At 35.5% G+C, this 17,815-nt stretch overlaps 1 protein-coding gene across 1 annotated transcript in view; it reads right to left on the reverse strand.

The window, feature by feature from the left end:
* Positions 1-17,815, reverse strand: part of LOC139740019 (uncharacterized) — a 56,673-nt gene that overhangs the window by 10,903 nt on the left and 27,955 nt on the right. Inside the window, exons 3-5 of the mRNA XM_071650616.1 lie at positions 14,800-14,802; positions 8,866-8,996; positions 3,634-3,743 (exon numbers count right to left, since the gene is read on the reverse strand). Of these exons, the coding sequence (XP_071506717.1) occupies positions 3,634-3,743; positions 8,866-8,996; positions 14,800-14,802 (244 nt within the window). The remainder of the gene's footprint in view (positions 1-3,633; positions 3,744-8,865; positions 8,997-14,799; positions 14,803-17,815) is intronic.

Raw genomic sequence — 17,815 nt, forward strand, 5'->3', positions numbered from 1 at the left:
TTCGCCGCAGTTGCCATCTTTTCTCATTTGAGTTTCACAACTTTCATTTTTTTTTTTTTTGGCAATCCATCCACTTGTGTAGTAACATGATTTGTTTTGGAACATTTGGTTGCTTTCACAAGTTTTTTCGTGTTTTTTTTTTTTACTTCACCATAATATGGAGTCATACAGTGTTTGCCTCACTGCAAACAAAACAAGTAAGCAAACAAAAAACAATAAGTACATATACATATGTACTAAGGTTAGTTATTATCTGCAAAGATGGCAGAAATAACAATGTTTGAAAATAAACTTCTACATTACACAACATCTATCTGGTATGTATTTTGCATGGAACTTGCACTCCACTCTGATGTGGTATAACTGGTCTTCTTATACCCCTATGCAATACGTGAGCATGCTGTCTCTTCCTTTTCTCCTGAATGCTGCACATACACTCTGTCAATTTAAGCATTCTCTTTTACATAACTGAGCTTTACTGTATTTCTTTTTTAAGCACAGACATCAGACGTATGCAACCATTAACAATGAAAAGCATTATAAGAAATCTTACGCCGCCACAATTCAAAAGCTGGGGGGGAGCCCATCTCACACAAAAGTGGAACAGTATAAAGCAATTCTTGGATGAGTGCCTTAAACATTTCATGCCTGGCTGGCGAATATCCACTCCTTCCTCAATCAGCTTACATTTTGAGGCTGTGTTCCCGCACGTTTTTGCCGAATATACAATGTGGAAGTCGCTCAGCAGACGAGCAGATTTCTGATCGCATCTCATCTCAAGAAATCTTACGCTCCACTGCCCACTCGCCAATCACTTACAAATCCCCTGCTCAACCAAGCACACATGCACATTTGAAGATTTCTATTATTTTTTCCCCCTAAAATCACTTCCATTTGCTCGTTGCACATTACAGTAAAAAAAAAAAAAAAAAAAAAAAACTTTTACTGCCACTGTTGTTGTGGTTGTTGTTGCTCTGCTCAAAACGATGTTAAAATTCCATATGTGGTGTTGTGGTGTTAGTCTGCACAATGCACTGGTAGATATATATTCCTGAACATTTTTTTTTTTTTTTTTTGGGATTGAGCATGACATGAAATGTGCTTGGATTTTTATCTTACTAAAGAAAAGGAACAAGGCATCAGTGCTTTAAATTACCACAAATTGAACATGCAGTGAAGCTGAAATTTTGCAAAAACTAATTTTAGCTGTGACTGAACTCTTCAATGCTTATGATACCCCATCAGGAGACTATATCGCCCAACTCCATTTTGGGAGTTTCTTTCATTTTGCCCATCAACGATTTCAGCCTACATAATTCTAGAAGGAAAAAAAAATGCTGATAAAAAAACACACTAATTCATCCCATCGCCATAATAATCCCAAAGAAGCAAAATTAGAATTCATTGTGTGCTTCTAATTTCTGTTCAGTAGGTGAAATGCACACGTGGAAGGCAAACATTCACAAAAGATCATTCTGCTGTATTCTAAATGCAAATCTGTGAGAAAAGTGACAAGACTACAGAGACTAATCATACACAGAATAAAAGAGAACTAGAAAATAGCATTGCTGCCTGCATGCCTTTGTTAAGCTTGATATGTGTAAATACATGTAAGACATGTGACTGTTAATAACTGGTTATATGGAATGTATAATGGGAACAAATTCTCTATGTTGCATATGTCATCACTTTAATAATTTTTCTATCACTGCCAGCATCTTCCCGTTTCAATTTAGGATGCATATATTGATGTCTGCTTTATGAACCGAGATTCCGTGAGAGAAAAGTTATTAGACATAATTCACTTAGCAAACTTACATTTTGGTCATAAGTTGTATTCACTCCTTGATTCCACAGACTCGGGGCACAATAAACAATCTTTACAAATATATTTACATTTTAATGACATATTTATGCATTTGTTTTGACCTGCCGCATGTATTGTGTGCATGGGTGGATTTTAATTTGCTCTCTTCTCCTGAATTTGATTCCTCAAGATATATTTACCTCCTGAAGAAACTGACAACAATTCAAACAATGCGTTCATATGCAATACGCTCTTGAAATATACCCAGCTCACTGTATCTACTTATACATAATATATAGGAAGCAATTATGACTCTTAACTGAACACTCACAACTTGAACAAATGCCTTCCTTATGCAGTGACCATGCAAACAACTTGTTTAAGCAAGGCTCTGGGGGAAAACTTTTGTTTCAGCCTACAAAGCGCAGTAGTTGTGACAGTTTAAATAGCACATCCCTCTCCAAAATGTTTCAAATTACACTCTAGCCAAAGGAAGACACAAAACTGTTCCGACTCGAGCCACGGAAATCGACTTAAATGACATCACCGACCCCAAAATAAATCGCAGGAACTGCATGCCATCCCATTCTTCTAGATCCCCGGGAAACATCCGATCGCCAGCGTCTGCATATTTGTCCCGTAATGGATTTCTGTTTGTACAAATATGCTGCCCTGGCCTGAAGGGTTATTTTTTTGGAGACAGGCAGTTAGCTTTTCTTTTATTGTTAAGAGAGTATTCATTTCATCCAAACACATATAGTTTACACGCAATGTTTTACAGTAGCATGGAATTTAAACAGGGGTTCCCTTATTCCGTGCATTTTTGGAATGCCTCCTGATCAAAGTGTTTGTGCAGAAGATATTAAATACATTGATATGAATATGAAATATGTATGTGTGTGCGTGTTTGTGTGTGTGCATCCATGGCTGGGCATACAACACAGTATCATAGTAAAATATATTTTAAAAGAAATCACTCACTGAAGAAAAAACAAATATTTAATAATCCATTGTATGAAGATGAAATATGTAATGGATAATTCAATATGTTTTCTGTATATTCTTGCATGCCTTGCTTTTGTAAATACCGCACTGAACATTCAATATCCTTTATGTGAGCGTTTTGTTTAGTTTGTGCATCTATATCTAATAGTGATATTTACAATAGAAAATCTGATTTTTGCATCTGCTTTCATTAGCATCTGATGGTACAATATATGTTTCCAGTGTACCACAGATGTAAAATATCAAACTTTATTCTATTGTGCACAGAAAGGATATAACTTGCTAGATAAACTGTCTGCTGTTTGCTCAGGGGTCGCCTCTCACATTACTTATCTTTGTATCCTTTTACTACACTGATGTGAACTTGATGTGAAATGAAATAGAGAAACTGATAATATAGCTATTCAAATACTTCCCACTGATTACTCTATATGCCAAATATTTCATGAGGTTTTTATATTGCAAATTTTGTGAGTAGGCTGGTATTCACAAATTCCAAAACATGCCAAAATATTAACTCTGATCCTCACGTGAATGTGACGTGCATGTATATTTTTCTCCATTCAGCACTGTACTCCACAATCACGAATTTAAGCACTCGCAAAGTTGTTGTGAAGTCCCGATTCATGAAAAATGAGACTTTCATACTAAATATACGGTGCATACAGCAATTGTACAAAATCATAATTTCAAGTAACTTGCAGAAACTTAATTCTGAATAATGACCTGAACAAGAAAAAGTAATATCAAGATTTGATGAAATCATGATAAGGATATGGCAACTGTCTGTGATCTCCAGTCATGGTGTGGCATATAAATACCTGGATTCCTTGGCACACGTTGCTGCGTGGATCGGTAGCCGACCACTCTTGTCCGCCACCGTCTGCTTGGCGCCGTGGCGAAGGAGACACACGGCACCTTCGTACCAGCCCTGTAGGGAGGGAAGAACATAGAGGCATCTTTCTCTCATGTCGAGCAGGTTGATGGAATATGTTTATACTGCATGAAAAAATAAAATATGATATTGCTTTGTCCCACACTAGAATGACAATAACACAGGTGACCCAAACTGCTGCAAGCACCTGTATTATCATGAGAGGACGGGCTGTGATAGAAATTAGTTGTCGCTATTCAAGGCTCTCGACCAGCGAAACCTCACACATGCTTAGGGTTCGTAACAAGAACTGCAGGCCTTTTGTCGGCAAGCTCAATTGTTAGTATGTTGTCTTATTGTAGGCTTGGATTACTCACTGTTGTTCTGCAAAATGTTTTTAAAAACGTAGGTCCCTTCCAGCATGCCATTAACAAGACCAGTCCATTCATACTTTTCTGATTGTCAGTGTTGTCATTATTATAATATCTTTACTTTTCTCATCATCTGCACTTTACTGCTTTTATAATCATCATTATCAATAATAAAATGTCAAATTCTTTGAGTATTATTTCCTTGTTAAAACAGCTCAGGAGGTTATACAAAGTAAAAACAAATATTTTTAATGGTACCTTGCATTTGAATTTATTTAAAGAAATGAATATACATATATATATATATATATATATACATATATACATATACACATATATACAAATATATCCTTATTATTTGTTCATATTAGACATAAATTATATTCATATATATATATATGTGTGTGTGTGTGTGTGTGTGTGTGTGTAGAAGTGATGTGTGAATGTGCATATATGTATGAAGTGATTCAAAGTTCCTTAATCAATCAATCAATCAATCATAGTTTATTTCCAATCAACGAAAATCAAAAACATAGTACAATGTATACATGTCATTAAATGATATTGTTCAAACGCTTGCAAAAGATTCATGTAATATACGAGACAAATTATAGAACAACATATATGTACAATAATAAAGAGGAAAACTGTACAAATACTACGTGGGCGAGCGGAAAATAAATTTGATCATGGAAAATAGTGATCCACTAAAAAGCAAAGCTTGTCGGACGTGGATCGCTAGATAAATAATGAGTGAATGATATACTATTCTATAACAATATACATGTAGTTATTTTGAGATACACAGGTCGGGAAAAAAATATAGAATACCAATGCTATAGTGCCCGGACACTGTTCATTGAACCACGTGTACCGGGAAAATATGACAAGGACAATACATTCGTACACACATTCAATTACCCACACGCATATACACTGTTGGACGCGAGACAGTACCGAGAGGAGAGAAGACTGTAACAATACAAGTCTACGAAGAACAATAGACAGGAAAGGAAAAGGAGAGAAGAAAGAAGAGAGGTCTGCACACAGAACACGCCAAGTGCTGCGACATCAGGACAGGTGAAAGCTCAAGCATAAATTATAACAATTTAGATTATCTAAGATTATAAATAGAAAGTAAATGTTTTCTGAGTTTATATTTAAATGTGACAAATTTGGGGGAATCTTTTAAACTATTATCTAATTTATTCCAAAGTCTGGGTCCGGTATAAAGAAATGTATTTTGGGCATGTGCGGTTCTCATTAACGGAAGATGGAATTCATCGGATCGTCGCGTGGGATAGTTATGAACATGACTGTTTCGATGAAATAAATCGTTGAATATTTTAGGTAAAAAGGTACTGTTGTAATTAAACATAAACTGACCAAGTTGAAACACATACAAATCATTTACTTTTAATATTTTATGGTCAGAAAACAAAGCATCTGTATGTTCTCGGGTATGTAAATTAAAAACAATTCTAAGCGCTTTCTTTTGCAATAAAAGAAGTTTATCAAGTAACATCTGATATGTATTACCCCAAGCAAGAATCCCGTAGTTTAAATAAGGGAGTATCAAACTAGAATAAAGAGTTAATAATGCAGATGAAGGAAGATAATATTTTAATCTATTCATTACGCCAATGTTACGTGAAATAATTTTACATATGTTATCAATATGATTCCTCCATGAAAGCTTGTTATCAACGCAAACACCAAGAAATTTGAAAGAAGAAACTTCTTCTAAGGGAGTAGTATCAAATGTTATATTGCCTGGGAGGCTATCTAAAGAATTACTAAAGAGCATAACTTTTGTTTTTTGAATATTTAATGACAATTTGTTTGCGTATATCCATTGTATGACCTTTATCAATTCTTCATTGACTGTTCTTATTAAGATATTTGGGTCAGGGTGGGAAAAAAAAAGATTAGAGTCATCCGCGAATAATATGAATGATAGTTTCTCCGACGATCTATGAAAATCATTAATATAAATAATGAATAACAATGGGCCTAATAAACTCCCTTGTGGAACACCACATGCAATTGTTTTACTTTGAGAGTCAAAGCCGTTGACATGTACAAATTGGGATCTTTCTGATAGGTAACTCGTGAACCACTCCAAGGCCTTTCCACGTATTCCATAATGAGACAGTTTGGCGAGAAGTATTCCGTGGTTAATCGTGTCAAAGGCCTTGGAGAAGTCCAAGAAGATACCTATTGTGTGTGAAAGTGTGTCGAGTGCGTGTGTGACTTTGTCGATGAGGGCAAGTAGTGCGTGTGTTGTGCTGTGATTTTCCCTGAATCCAAATTGAAAGTTTGAAAATATGTCGCAGGTTTTAAGAAAACGTACTGTCCTGATGTAGACTATTCTTTCAAGAATCTTAGAAATAGAAGATAATAAAGATATGGGTCTATAGTTATTGACATCATCCTTCTCCCCTTTCTTATAAATAGGAATTACTTTCGCAATTTTCATGCTATTTGGCACATGGCCAGTTGCAAGCGATGAGTTGATAATATGTACTAAGGGATCCACTATTTGAGGAATTATGTTTTTTATCAAATAGTTGTCAATTCCGTCGTGGCCAGGACTTTTACCTTCTTTCAAATTGGCAACAATCTTTATTATTTCTTCTTTATATGTTGGGTCAAAAAATATAGTTTTAGAGTTAGGTGTATCTAAAAAATCACTAAAAGATTTACTAGAAAGAGGAATATTTTGAGAAAGATTTTTTCCAATTGAAGAAAAGAAATCATTAAAAATTTCAGCCATGCCATACTATGTACTCATGTAAGCATTATGTATATTGCTTTGTACTACTTTATATAGATATAAAATCATTTTAATTTGAATTGAATTGAATTGAATTGAAGTAAAGCTTGCATGAAGACTCTAAAGATGTACTGGGATATTGATACGTTGTTTGATGTTCCGTACCCAATTTCAAATGTCCCCTTCTTCTTACAATTATTTCTCCTCGAATACTCAGATATTTCACATATTCCTCAATACATTTGTGGAATTTCTGCCATCCTGCCATTTCTGAATAGATGTGGTGTCATTACTTATGGAATATCATTGCTTTTTTGCCCCTTTATAATCAGGTGCGAGACAAACTCCATTGTGATGGTGCAGCTCAACATCGAATAGTGCCCTTTTGTTCGAAAATATTTGGTTCTGTATGCTATCAGTGCTGGGTATTTTTCTCCTCTTATATTGTGTGATATTTTGTGGTGTGGAACTGATGTCTATTCATCGATACGTGAGAGAGAGGGGGAGAGAGCGCGTCTCTTTTTTCTGACCAAGGAAAAGACAGAGAGAGGGAGAGCTCACTCAAATCTTTTCACGAGAGAAAAGTGAAAGTAAATGTGTGTGCTGTTTTTTATTACTTTCTTTCTTTTTCTTTATTCTCCCGAACCTTTTCTGTGATGAAGGTTAAAAGGATGGTCGGGCCTGGATCAATAACTGCATTAAGTCTGGGGGGGGGGGGTGAGGGGGAGTTGGCAGCATAGAAACTGGATCAGAGTCAAATACGTTGAGTGATTTGGCAAAACCTCATCCAGGGTGAGGGGATGACGAGAGTTACAATAGCACATTCACTGGCACGCGAGCGAGTGCGCTGCTAAACACACACAGTTGAACACTCATTTCTACCATAAACAGGAATGGTAGGAACCAATAATTGTGGAGACATAAAATAATGACTTTTAAATGTTTTAGCATTCATCATGCTTCCATCACAGCCTCAGTCAAGAGGAGCTGACAGCAATGTTTGACCAGCTCGGCTCTTGATGGATGCAGAAATGAGATGTCATTGCCATGGCAACCGTTTTTTTCAGGCCAAACTGTGTTTTCAGAGAGTTTTGAGAGCATAATGATGACTTTTAGCTGCAAAGTAGTAGTACATGCAGTCTTGTCAGTCTCTTGCATAGACTACAGCAAGCAGAAAAACCAGCAGCTATGACAACCATGAATTCTTAATGCATCCGTTGCTTTGGTATATTTTGTTGGCATAACTACTTATCTACTGATCAAACTATATGATGGCACTTTGCTGTGAGAAAAAAAACAACTTTTTTTTCATAAAACCTATAAAATTATGGCAATAGATGAAATAGTTCAAGTGAACTTCAAGCAATCTATTCATCAAAACAACCTAAATAATGAATATCGCACCTTTCTATTCACTAAAATAGTTTTGCAGGGAGATTTAGAATATGACAATAGTTTTAGAAAAATAACTGATGATTCTGAAATTATCTAGCTTCCATAACTGTCATTCAAAAGGCCTTCAAAAAGACTTCATACAGTGTATGTAGATTGTAGTCAGATTGTGCAATAACATGTATGCACAGTGTAATTTATTTCAAGAATGGCCAAAAGGGCCTTGTCGATTAACTGCATATAATGTTGAAGAACCTTAATGAGAATTAAACTGCAGATTTGACTGAAGAAGACACTGAGATTGAGCATGAGCATGAACCAATAAAATTACACATTCCATAACTTGATACTGTCATAAAACTATGTTAAGGGTAGCAATTATTCCCCCTGCTTTCTGAAAGCGGTTAGTCAAGTGCTCTTTACATTTTCTTTATATTGTCGTCCACAAATGACACAACAACCTCTAGTAGTCCTCATCCAGCAGTTCCAACACCAAATCTTTAAAAATTCAGAACTTTTGCATCAATTGTCCAATTTTCCTCAAACTTTCACTGATGTATTCTACTAATGTTGCTGCTTTCACTCAATTCACATTTCTCTTTTGGTTTGGGTTTCCTTTCATGACCTCTAGTATTCTCACCTCATACGCCGCCAGACAGAGCGGTGTCCTCCCAATTGCATCCTGGGTGTTGATATTGGCCCCCATCTTGAGAAGAATCTTTAGCATCTCCTGTTTCTTGCCAAGCACTGCCTGACTCAGCGGGGTCAGACCTGGTCCAAGCAAAGAGGGAACAAAGAAGTCACTATCGTGTAACACTTGCAAAAGATGAGGGAATTAAAATTTCATCTCCTACAAAAGCATCATTTTTCCTATGAAATGGACAACTAAGATAGGAAAGACATTACCCGTTTCTTGCAAAGCACTTATTTACATGTCAGGGTACAACTTAAAATGCTGATTTTTTTTTGAAGGCCTGAGAGTAGTTCATACATGAGAAATAATAATTTTCAGTTTTTTTCCTTATCTTTAGTTTTAGGCCCGTATGTTTTCCCTTCATGTGAGTAAAAAACCCCTCCCCCAATAGATTACATAACTATTCTTCTTATTGAGGGGACGTTTGAGAACAAGGGTGCATCTTTCACCCTGACCAGCTTGAAAAGTTTGTACAATGATCACAGATCCAAACTCACATGTACTCGATATGTGCTACATAGAAAGTGATTACACTAACTAATGAACTCAATTTTAACCAGAATCTGAAATCTCCCATGTAGACTTTGTATGGGTACCCCACAAATCCAGCAGGCAAACAACATTACAAGATAAAATATTTATAAGCACCCAATTCAGAGATACTTTGAATTAGAGATACTTTGAACGATGTGGACCAGTAAAAGACAGAAGACTTACTGTCAAAAAATCATTACAAATTCAAAAAAGATACTCTCCATGATGAGTTCAGCCTCATGACACACTCACATATAAGATCGCTTCTCAGAAATGTGCGATGTATCCAATTATTCATTTGCTTTACGCAGGCAAAGTGACAAAAATGGCCTGAATGTCCTTACAAGTACTGTTCATTACATTTAGGCCGGAGGCTATTCTACTTCCAGTACTCCTCTTTAATGATAACATTTCTCCTTTATCACAATACTCTGAAAGCTCATGTAGTGACTACTCTGCTGACAAAGTCATCATACAGTCGTGAGAAATCACACAAAAATAGAAGCTTCTTTTTTTCTCCACCACTACATAATCATGTTAGCCTAAAGAATTTACATATATATTTCTGAACTGAATTGACTTGAACTGAATTCATTTTATATCCATCAACAAAAATACTTATCATACTTGCTATTTTTCTTTTTTTTACAAAGTGATATCCTATGATAAGAAAAAGCATACAATCAAAATCTGATATTTTTAATGGACTAAAAACAGTAATAACAGATTGATATATGAAACTAACTTAAAATCTACTATACAAGTAGCCCAAAGTTGTGGTGGTTGAGCCATGTCATATAAACCAGTGACACAACATTTGCTCCTGTGACAATTAACTCTGGTCTCATTTTCTCCGACTTAAGGGCTAGGGTTGTAGGGTTTTAGGTGAAGTTTGGTGTGAGGATTAGGATTAGGGTTACAGGTAAGTTTGTAGGTAGAATTTACGTTTGGCTTAACATGCAGACATTTCATGTCAGCAATTGTCACAGGAGCAAGTGTTATGGAACCATAGAATAAACCCTATTAATTTCATGCCTCACGTGATGTCTGCTTCACAGACATAATGTTGAAAGAGTCAAGATCTCTGCAATATTTCACATTTTGTAATTTCATAAAACACTTTACGTGCTTCACAGAATAAAGGCTGTGTGGATAATCCGTCTCACACAACTTAACTTCTGTCCTTCTCATTCTCAGCTGACAGCAATAGCATTGCCAAAATTGGAGTGCAGTGTTGGTCATCTCATCAAAGACTGGATTATGGCAATTAAGTGATTTGCATGCAATCCTTTTGTCTATGAAAAATAAGGCCTAAATGGAGTTATAATTCCATTATTTGGTCTACAGTAGCTGAGATATACAGGGCTGGCCGAACTCGCCCCCCCCCCCTCCCCACACACACACACACACACACACACACACACACTTTTTTGCACCTGTAAATAGGAATACGTAGGGTGTCACCACTTTGGGCCCCCCCCCCCCTCCTCTTTTTATCCCCGAAGTGGCACTAGAAGAAATAGAATGATACCTTTGAGCATGGCCTTTGTTGAAAGCATGGCGCTGGCCATGACATATACTACAATTCAGTCTGTGATAAGTAAAAATGTTGAATAATACATCCCAACACTGATCAATATGTCTTCAACAGTAAAGCAAGACCTCAAATCAATGGATGGTGCTGTGTGTGAGCATTTTGTTCCTGATTAGCAGAACTAAAAATCACGTGTTTGCAAGGATTTTTGTCTGTGATACACAAGAACAGAAATCATTTGTATGCCAGCATGTGCTCTAAGATAATCAATATTTGAATTCCTTTGGCAGCTTTTGTTGGTCATTATTTGGTAAATTATGACAGCATGATTTATTTGAAAACATATGGCTGCCCCGTGTGAAATGATTTGTGCGCTGTTATTTGGTCAACAAGGAACAAGATGTGCAATGGTCAGATTTTTGCCAGTCACTCCACGACACACTCTCAGAATCCCTATCCAGGACAAACAAGTTTAATGATGGCTAAATCTAGTTAAATGCATCCAAATTAACCTTTATATCTAATACTGTATCTAATGTCAGCTGCCGAAGAGTCCTTCCCCTTCGATCACCATTGGCTCTGCTCAGGAAATCAATTAATTGCATCATAGAGTGACCACATCAGTGGCATAGATATGTGGTGCGTCATCATGTCACCCATTTAAAGTCAAAGATCATAAAAGGAGGAAAAATGCATGTAAACCAACTTTGGCAATATAACCTTTACAGTTTTCTTACTTCTACTCTTTTACATGTAACATTGCACATATTTTCACTTCATGAAGTAATGCAAATTATACATCAATTTAAAGCACAGCATCGAATGAATTGGGATCTGCCAAAAACCAAACAATTATTCTCCTGACATTATATGGCTTTTGTGATGACACATCACATTGCATCACATCACATCATGCCCTATCTCACCCATAGGGTTCCCCTGAAATGCCTCAGCATATGATATTGCAATTATTGGTGAGATTGACGAGGTTGCTGATGATCTGCTTATTAGCTGATTTTAAAAAAAATCACTGAGGCTACATACAATCTTTTGATGAACATTACTAACTTGTAGCAGTCGGGTTAACCCTGTACAGAATACATTTTCCATATAACTTAGTTTTGAAAAAAATTTCAGGTTTCAGAATGGATGACAGTACGGATACAAGAATACTCTAGCAAAACCTTTGGCAAAAAGTTCTACTTTAGAGTAGGCAAACTTTAGCTTATGAAGTGACTTATAAAGTAACATTTGAAAAAAAAAATGAATTGAGAGATTTCCTTTACAGAAGATGTTTTCCAGTAGTCCACTGGGTTTAGCTTTTGATGAGCAGAAGTGTCCACTCTCGACTTTGACCCTCATCTTAACACATTTCGTGATACTGAATTGTTTGAATGTTGGGTGCAGTACAAGCGTTGATAATTACAACTTCTATTTACTGTAAAAGTGGATACTTTCATGTGACTAATTTTTCGCGCTCGGCCGGGTAAGAAGAGTTTTGTGTGTTTTTAATCCCGCCGGATCAAGACATCAACCATGGGAACATATAGCAAGCAAAAATATTTGCTTGCTTTCATTTTCACTTGTTTCTGGTTGCGCGAAATGCGCGAAAATTTCAACACCGCGAAAATTTCCACTTTTACAGTATCTGTCCTTGAAACTTCATAGACTGCATCCCCATTTAAGAACAAAAACAAAACAAAACAAATATCAACACATTGGCATCTTCATGACAGAAGTACATGTGACAGATATGCACCTAGAACTCGATTGATGTGTGTACAATGTATGTGTGCATGTGTGTGTGAGTGGGTATGAGTGTGTGTGTGTGTGTGTGTGTGTGTGTGTGTGTGTGTCACGCACACGTGGGTGAGTCCTTATGAGAGCATCTGCAGATGAGTAACAGCTAGAATAACTAAACTAATGATTTGCTAAGTTGATGCATCACCTGCATGGTAAGACAGATGGCCAACATTATATACTCACACAGAAAACGATATGTCGGCATCTACTGTAGATGCCATACCTGAATACAATGCTTTCCGTCAATCTGAACTCTTCTCTGCAATTCCAAACACCTCAATTATTTCGAATCCCCATCATATGGGCTAATCAAGTCTGCTCAAATGAACTTGCCAACACTAGGCCGACATGGTGCAATTACTAGATACAGTAACTATCAAAGTATCATACGAGAAAAAATACCGTTACTATACACTAAACGAAACAGAGATGCGATAAAGCTTTTCCATAGACAATGTCAAACAAACTACACTTTAAATGAAAAAAAAGTGAAACTCTAAAATGTAGGGCATATGGCAGGAGTAATATACACATAGTTGTATATATACAAATATATGGCTTAATTTTTGTTATGGCTTAATTTTGTTATTGTTCTCTCAGTATCAACACTTGAGAAAGGGCGGCGAGACGCTCGAAAATTTGTGTGAAGAAATAAACCGTTGGTGAATACAGCATGAACTTTGTTGCAGCTTTGTTACTTATATACAGAGAGAGAGAGAGAGAGAGAGATGTAGAAACAGATATCAAAATAACATATAAATTTGGCTCATATTAGTTCCTCTACAAATGTATAGATCTTCATTTAGAATAATTGCTGCAGTATGTCATCAAGTACTTCTTCCATCTAACTCCGGACGAGATATATTTAAAAAAAATTACCTGGCAAGATTTATATGTGGCTAACTGACTTGGTTCTTTGCAGTTGTGGGTCATTAAAAATTACATCACATGTCGAGATGACATCACAAGCCTCTAAACATGCAGAAGGCATTCTACCGTCACCTTGCTGGGAAAGGTCACGCAAATTAATAATGAATGCAATCATGGAAATTGCTGCAGGGGAAATATGGAACGTATTGTGGCTGTATTTACGGGAGGCGTAGATGCTATATCATTATTCCAGCTAGTATGTTTCACTCTGGTTGTATATAACACTGATTGTTCTCTCTCCTTCTCTCTTATTCTTCTCTGTGGACGTCATGCATGACATCCAATTGCCTCAATTTTTTTTTTCAAGGGCTGGGGGTAATTTGATTGGCTGCTTTCTTCTTTATATTCATCACTTGTTCCTTATGGCAAAGTTGTCATTGGAGATACAGCAGGTGCTGCAGTCTTTGCCAGTGCTGCATATCACTCCAATGAACATCTGTTACAATGAAAGACTGTTGTATATATATATACACACACATATATATATATATATATACAGATATATATAGATATATATATATATACATATATGTATGTATATATATATATATATATACATATATGTATATATATATACATATATATGTATATATATGTATATATATACATATATATATATACATATATATATATATATATATATATATATATATATATATATATTTGATTTGTTTATATATTTCATTCTATCTGGTGATTACAGAAGAATGATTTGCAGGATTTTGTACATTATACCCTCAAGATCCCTTATTAGTTTTTTGTTGTATTCACAGTTAAAGATAAAGATATTTATTAATAGGTTGAATTTTTGAAAATTGATGTTGTTATAAGATATGTTATATGATGATTTTCTGTTTTATAATGTTGGGGCAAAAAAATGTCTCTTTTATGTTTTATATGCCATTTGAATGCTGTTTATGTAATTGTACAATGTATACTTTGTGTTTTGTAAAAAGCATGTGAACAAAACAAATATCCATGATATGGACAATAAAGAATGAAATGAATGAAATATATATGAAATACATATATATTTACACACACACATGCACACACACACCCACAAATATATATGTGACCCGCTACAACAAAAGGATCCTAAAGTCGCTGACGGCCGAGCCAAGAAAATCGAGTTTGAAGTCACATCATCAAAATTGGTCAAAACAATTTGATTTCTGTTTTTGGCAGAATTTCGTATTCTAATATTTTGTCCATCATCTGCCAAAATTTTGAAGCTAAATAATCCAAAGAAAGGCAAGAAATTAGCGTTTTTCTGGGCCTTGATTTTCCGACTTTCAACGTAAGAGAAACGTGTCCGAAGATTTGGATTTAGCGTCGCAGCTAGACTCCGCCCCTAGCAACGAGGGAGTGATCTTATAGGTCAGTGTGTGGCATCCTGATTACCGATTGGTCGTGCGTAGACCGCTGGCCCTAAGCTTGACTGAACATGGCAGAGGTCACTAGGAGCGTGTCTTCTATTGTCAAGCGGTGAAAACTGTCTCGCCTCCCCATGACCATGATAGCGTCAGAAGGACAACTTTGAAGGCGTTTTTCTCAAAACTCTGATTTTCTCAACCACTTGACATGCGCTGATAAAATCATCGATATCTCTGCAACCGAGTACATTTATGAGTTCTGCTATATATTAAATGAAAGAAGAAGAGTATGGGAATAATATCATGCCATTTTTAGAAAATTGTCCTCCCCCGACTTTAGGATCTTTTTGTTGTAGCGGGTCACATATATATATATATATATATATATATATATATATATATACAAATACAGCACATACCATTGCCAGCTGATGGGGAACAAGAGACTCCAAACTAAACCAGTGCTATGCTTCAGAGGACAAGCCTTGCCTAGCCTATACAGTATATACCATCTTTCTACACGGCACTCAATGTTACACCACACAGACATGCCAAGCATTAATTAGGTACTAGTAAATGGCAAAATATGGAATCAAATCTGGTCACGTCTGCCATCCAATGCGATGGATGTCTGGTGCTTCCACATGCTCATCACCATAGAAACCAGAATGATCTATCACACACATGTAATGAATCAAAACAAAGAGAAGATAAGATGGCAAAAAGGTTGTTCCATCGATGCATGACAGACAGCACATAATAGCCTTACATGTGTCGTGTCCCTTAAAAACAAATCATTGTATTATCATCCTCTCGGTTATAAATGATAGCAGTTGGTCCATAATGACAGTTACAGTGAAAGTCCATACAATAATAAGCAGGATCAGCACAATTACAGACAATAGGCACAAAACAGAGCAAGATGCATGAATTGTTTTGACAACATCCTGTTGCCTTGTAGAGACAAGTGAAAACAAGGTCTACTTACTACACCATGATCTATAAACAAGCCTACACTGCACTACTTTTCATTGTGTTACTATCTGGTACAAAATCCTCATCTGTGCAGCTATTAGAACTTGCACGACAAATTGGCATGAACGTAGCTCTAATTGTCTCTGTCCACCTGCAAGCAAGTTGCTATTTCCATGGCCTAGATAATTCGTGGACCTAGTTGTTGGCAAGCACGATTACAAGCCTCACCGACAGACACATCCTCCCTGGCTCTCAATGACAGTGCCCTAAAAATATACCACTCATTAAAACTCAAGTGCCTTCAAACCGCTCATTAGCTAGTGTATTTGTGTAATACGGTTCGACCTCACATTATTCTTATCTTTATGACACCAGTCCTACCAGAAGCAAGCTATTCAGGTACTGTATACATTGAATATTTTGCAAGGTTTTCATTTTTGTGAATTTAACAAGTCAGTCGATATTCGTGAATTTAAAAACACGCAAATAAGTTATAGACAATAGTTTACTCGTACTCAAACAAATGAAACAAATAATCAGTATTGAGTATGTTAACTGATGATAGAAGAAAAATGAAAGAATACACAAAGTAGTGGCATTAAAGAGAGAGATTGTATTACATTAAGTCTGTATGAAATGAGAGCCTTTGTGAAATAACACTTCAAGAACAATTTGGCATATTGTATCTAATACAATTTTTATGTGTTTACTGAATGTATCAAGGGCAATGTTAGTGAAGGATATCAACAGTTACTTACATGAAAAATATGTCTGACTCTAAATGTCAATTCCAAATATGTAAGACAAAAAAAACCCCAAGAAAATATCCATTTGGCCTCTTGATGCTGTATCAACTCAAATAAACATCTACAATTTTTCATGACAAGGGAGGTAGGGATCTGAATACCACAAAACAAAAATGCTTTTACATGTATGTGTTTGGGTATAAGTGTATTATCATTATTATCATTATCATTGTCATTATCATTATCATATCATTATTACTATTATTATTATTATTATTGTTATTATCATTATTATCATTATTACTACTACTACTATTATTATCATTATTATTATCATTATTATTATCATTGTTATTATTATTATTAGTAGTAGTAGTAGTATCATTATTATTATTATTATTATTATTATTATTATTATCATTATAATTATTATTATTATAATTATTATTATTATTATTATTATTATTATTATCATTATAATTATTATTATTATAATTATAATTATTATTATTATTATTATTATTATTATTATTATCATTATTATTATTATCTTACAGGTGTGACAGGTGGTGAGAAAGGATGTCACAGGATGCAAGCTTTTGAATTAGTGTCCTATAATACCTGCCAAAGTTGGCAAGAGCCATGGCAAAAAATATCAGTATCATCAACATATGACTTTTTTTTAAATCTCACTACTTAATTGTGATTCTATTATTTTTAAAGCCACTCTGTTATTCAGAAGACAAAAATCAGGGGTACAAGAAGTTCTATAATACCAAGGAGCTGTAATAGCTCCTTGATAATACCAAGAATGAACATATAATGCATAGCTCCCTAAAAGAGTATTCTTCTCAGAAAAGAAAAAAAAATGTAGGCTGCAGTATTGTAAAGTACCTGGCTACAGGCAGTTAAATACTCACTACACAGCCTGGCTGGAAAATAGATAAACAGCCTCTTTCACAGAATATCACCTACGTCATCCTTCAACTTCTCTACCT

This window comes from Diadema antillarum, unplaced genomic scaffold, assembly GCF_040938485.1.
Source record: "Diadema antillarum isolate AM-2024a unplaced genomic scaffold, OU_Dant_1.0 seq00000825_RagTag, whole genome shotgun sequence".
NCBI classification, from domain to species: Eukaryota; Metazoa; Echinodermata; class Echinoidea; order Diadematoida; family Diadematidae; genus Diadema; species Diadema antillarum.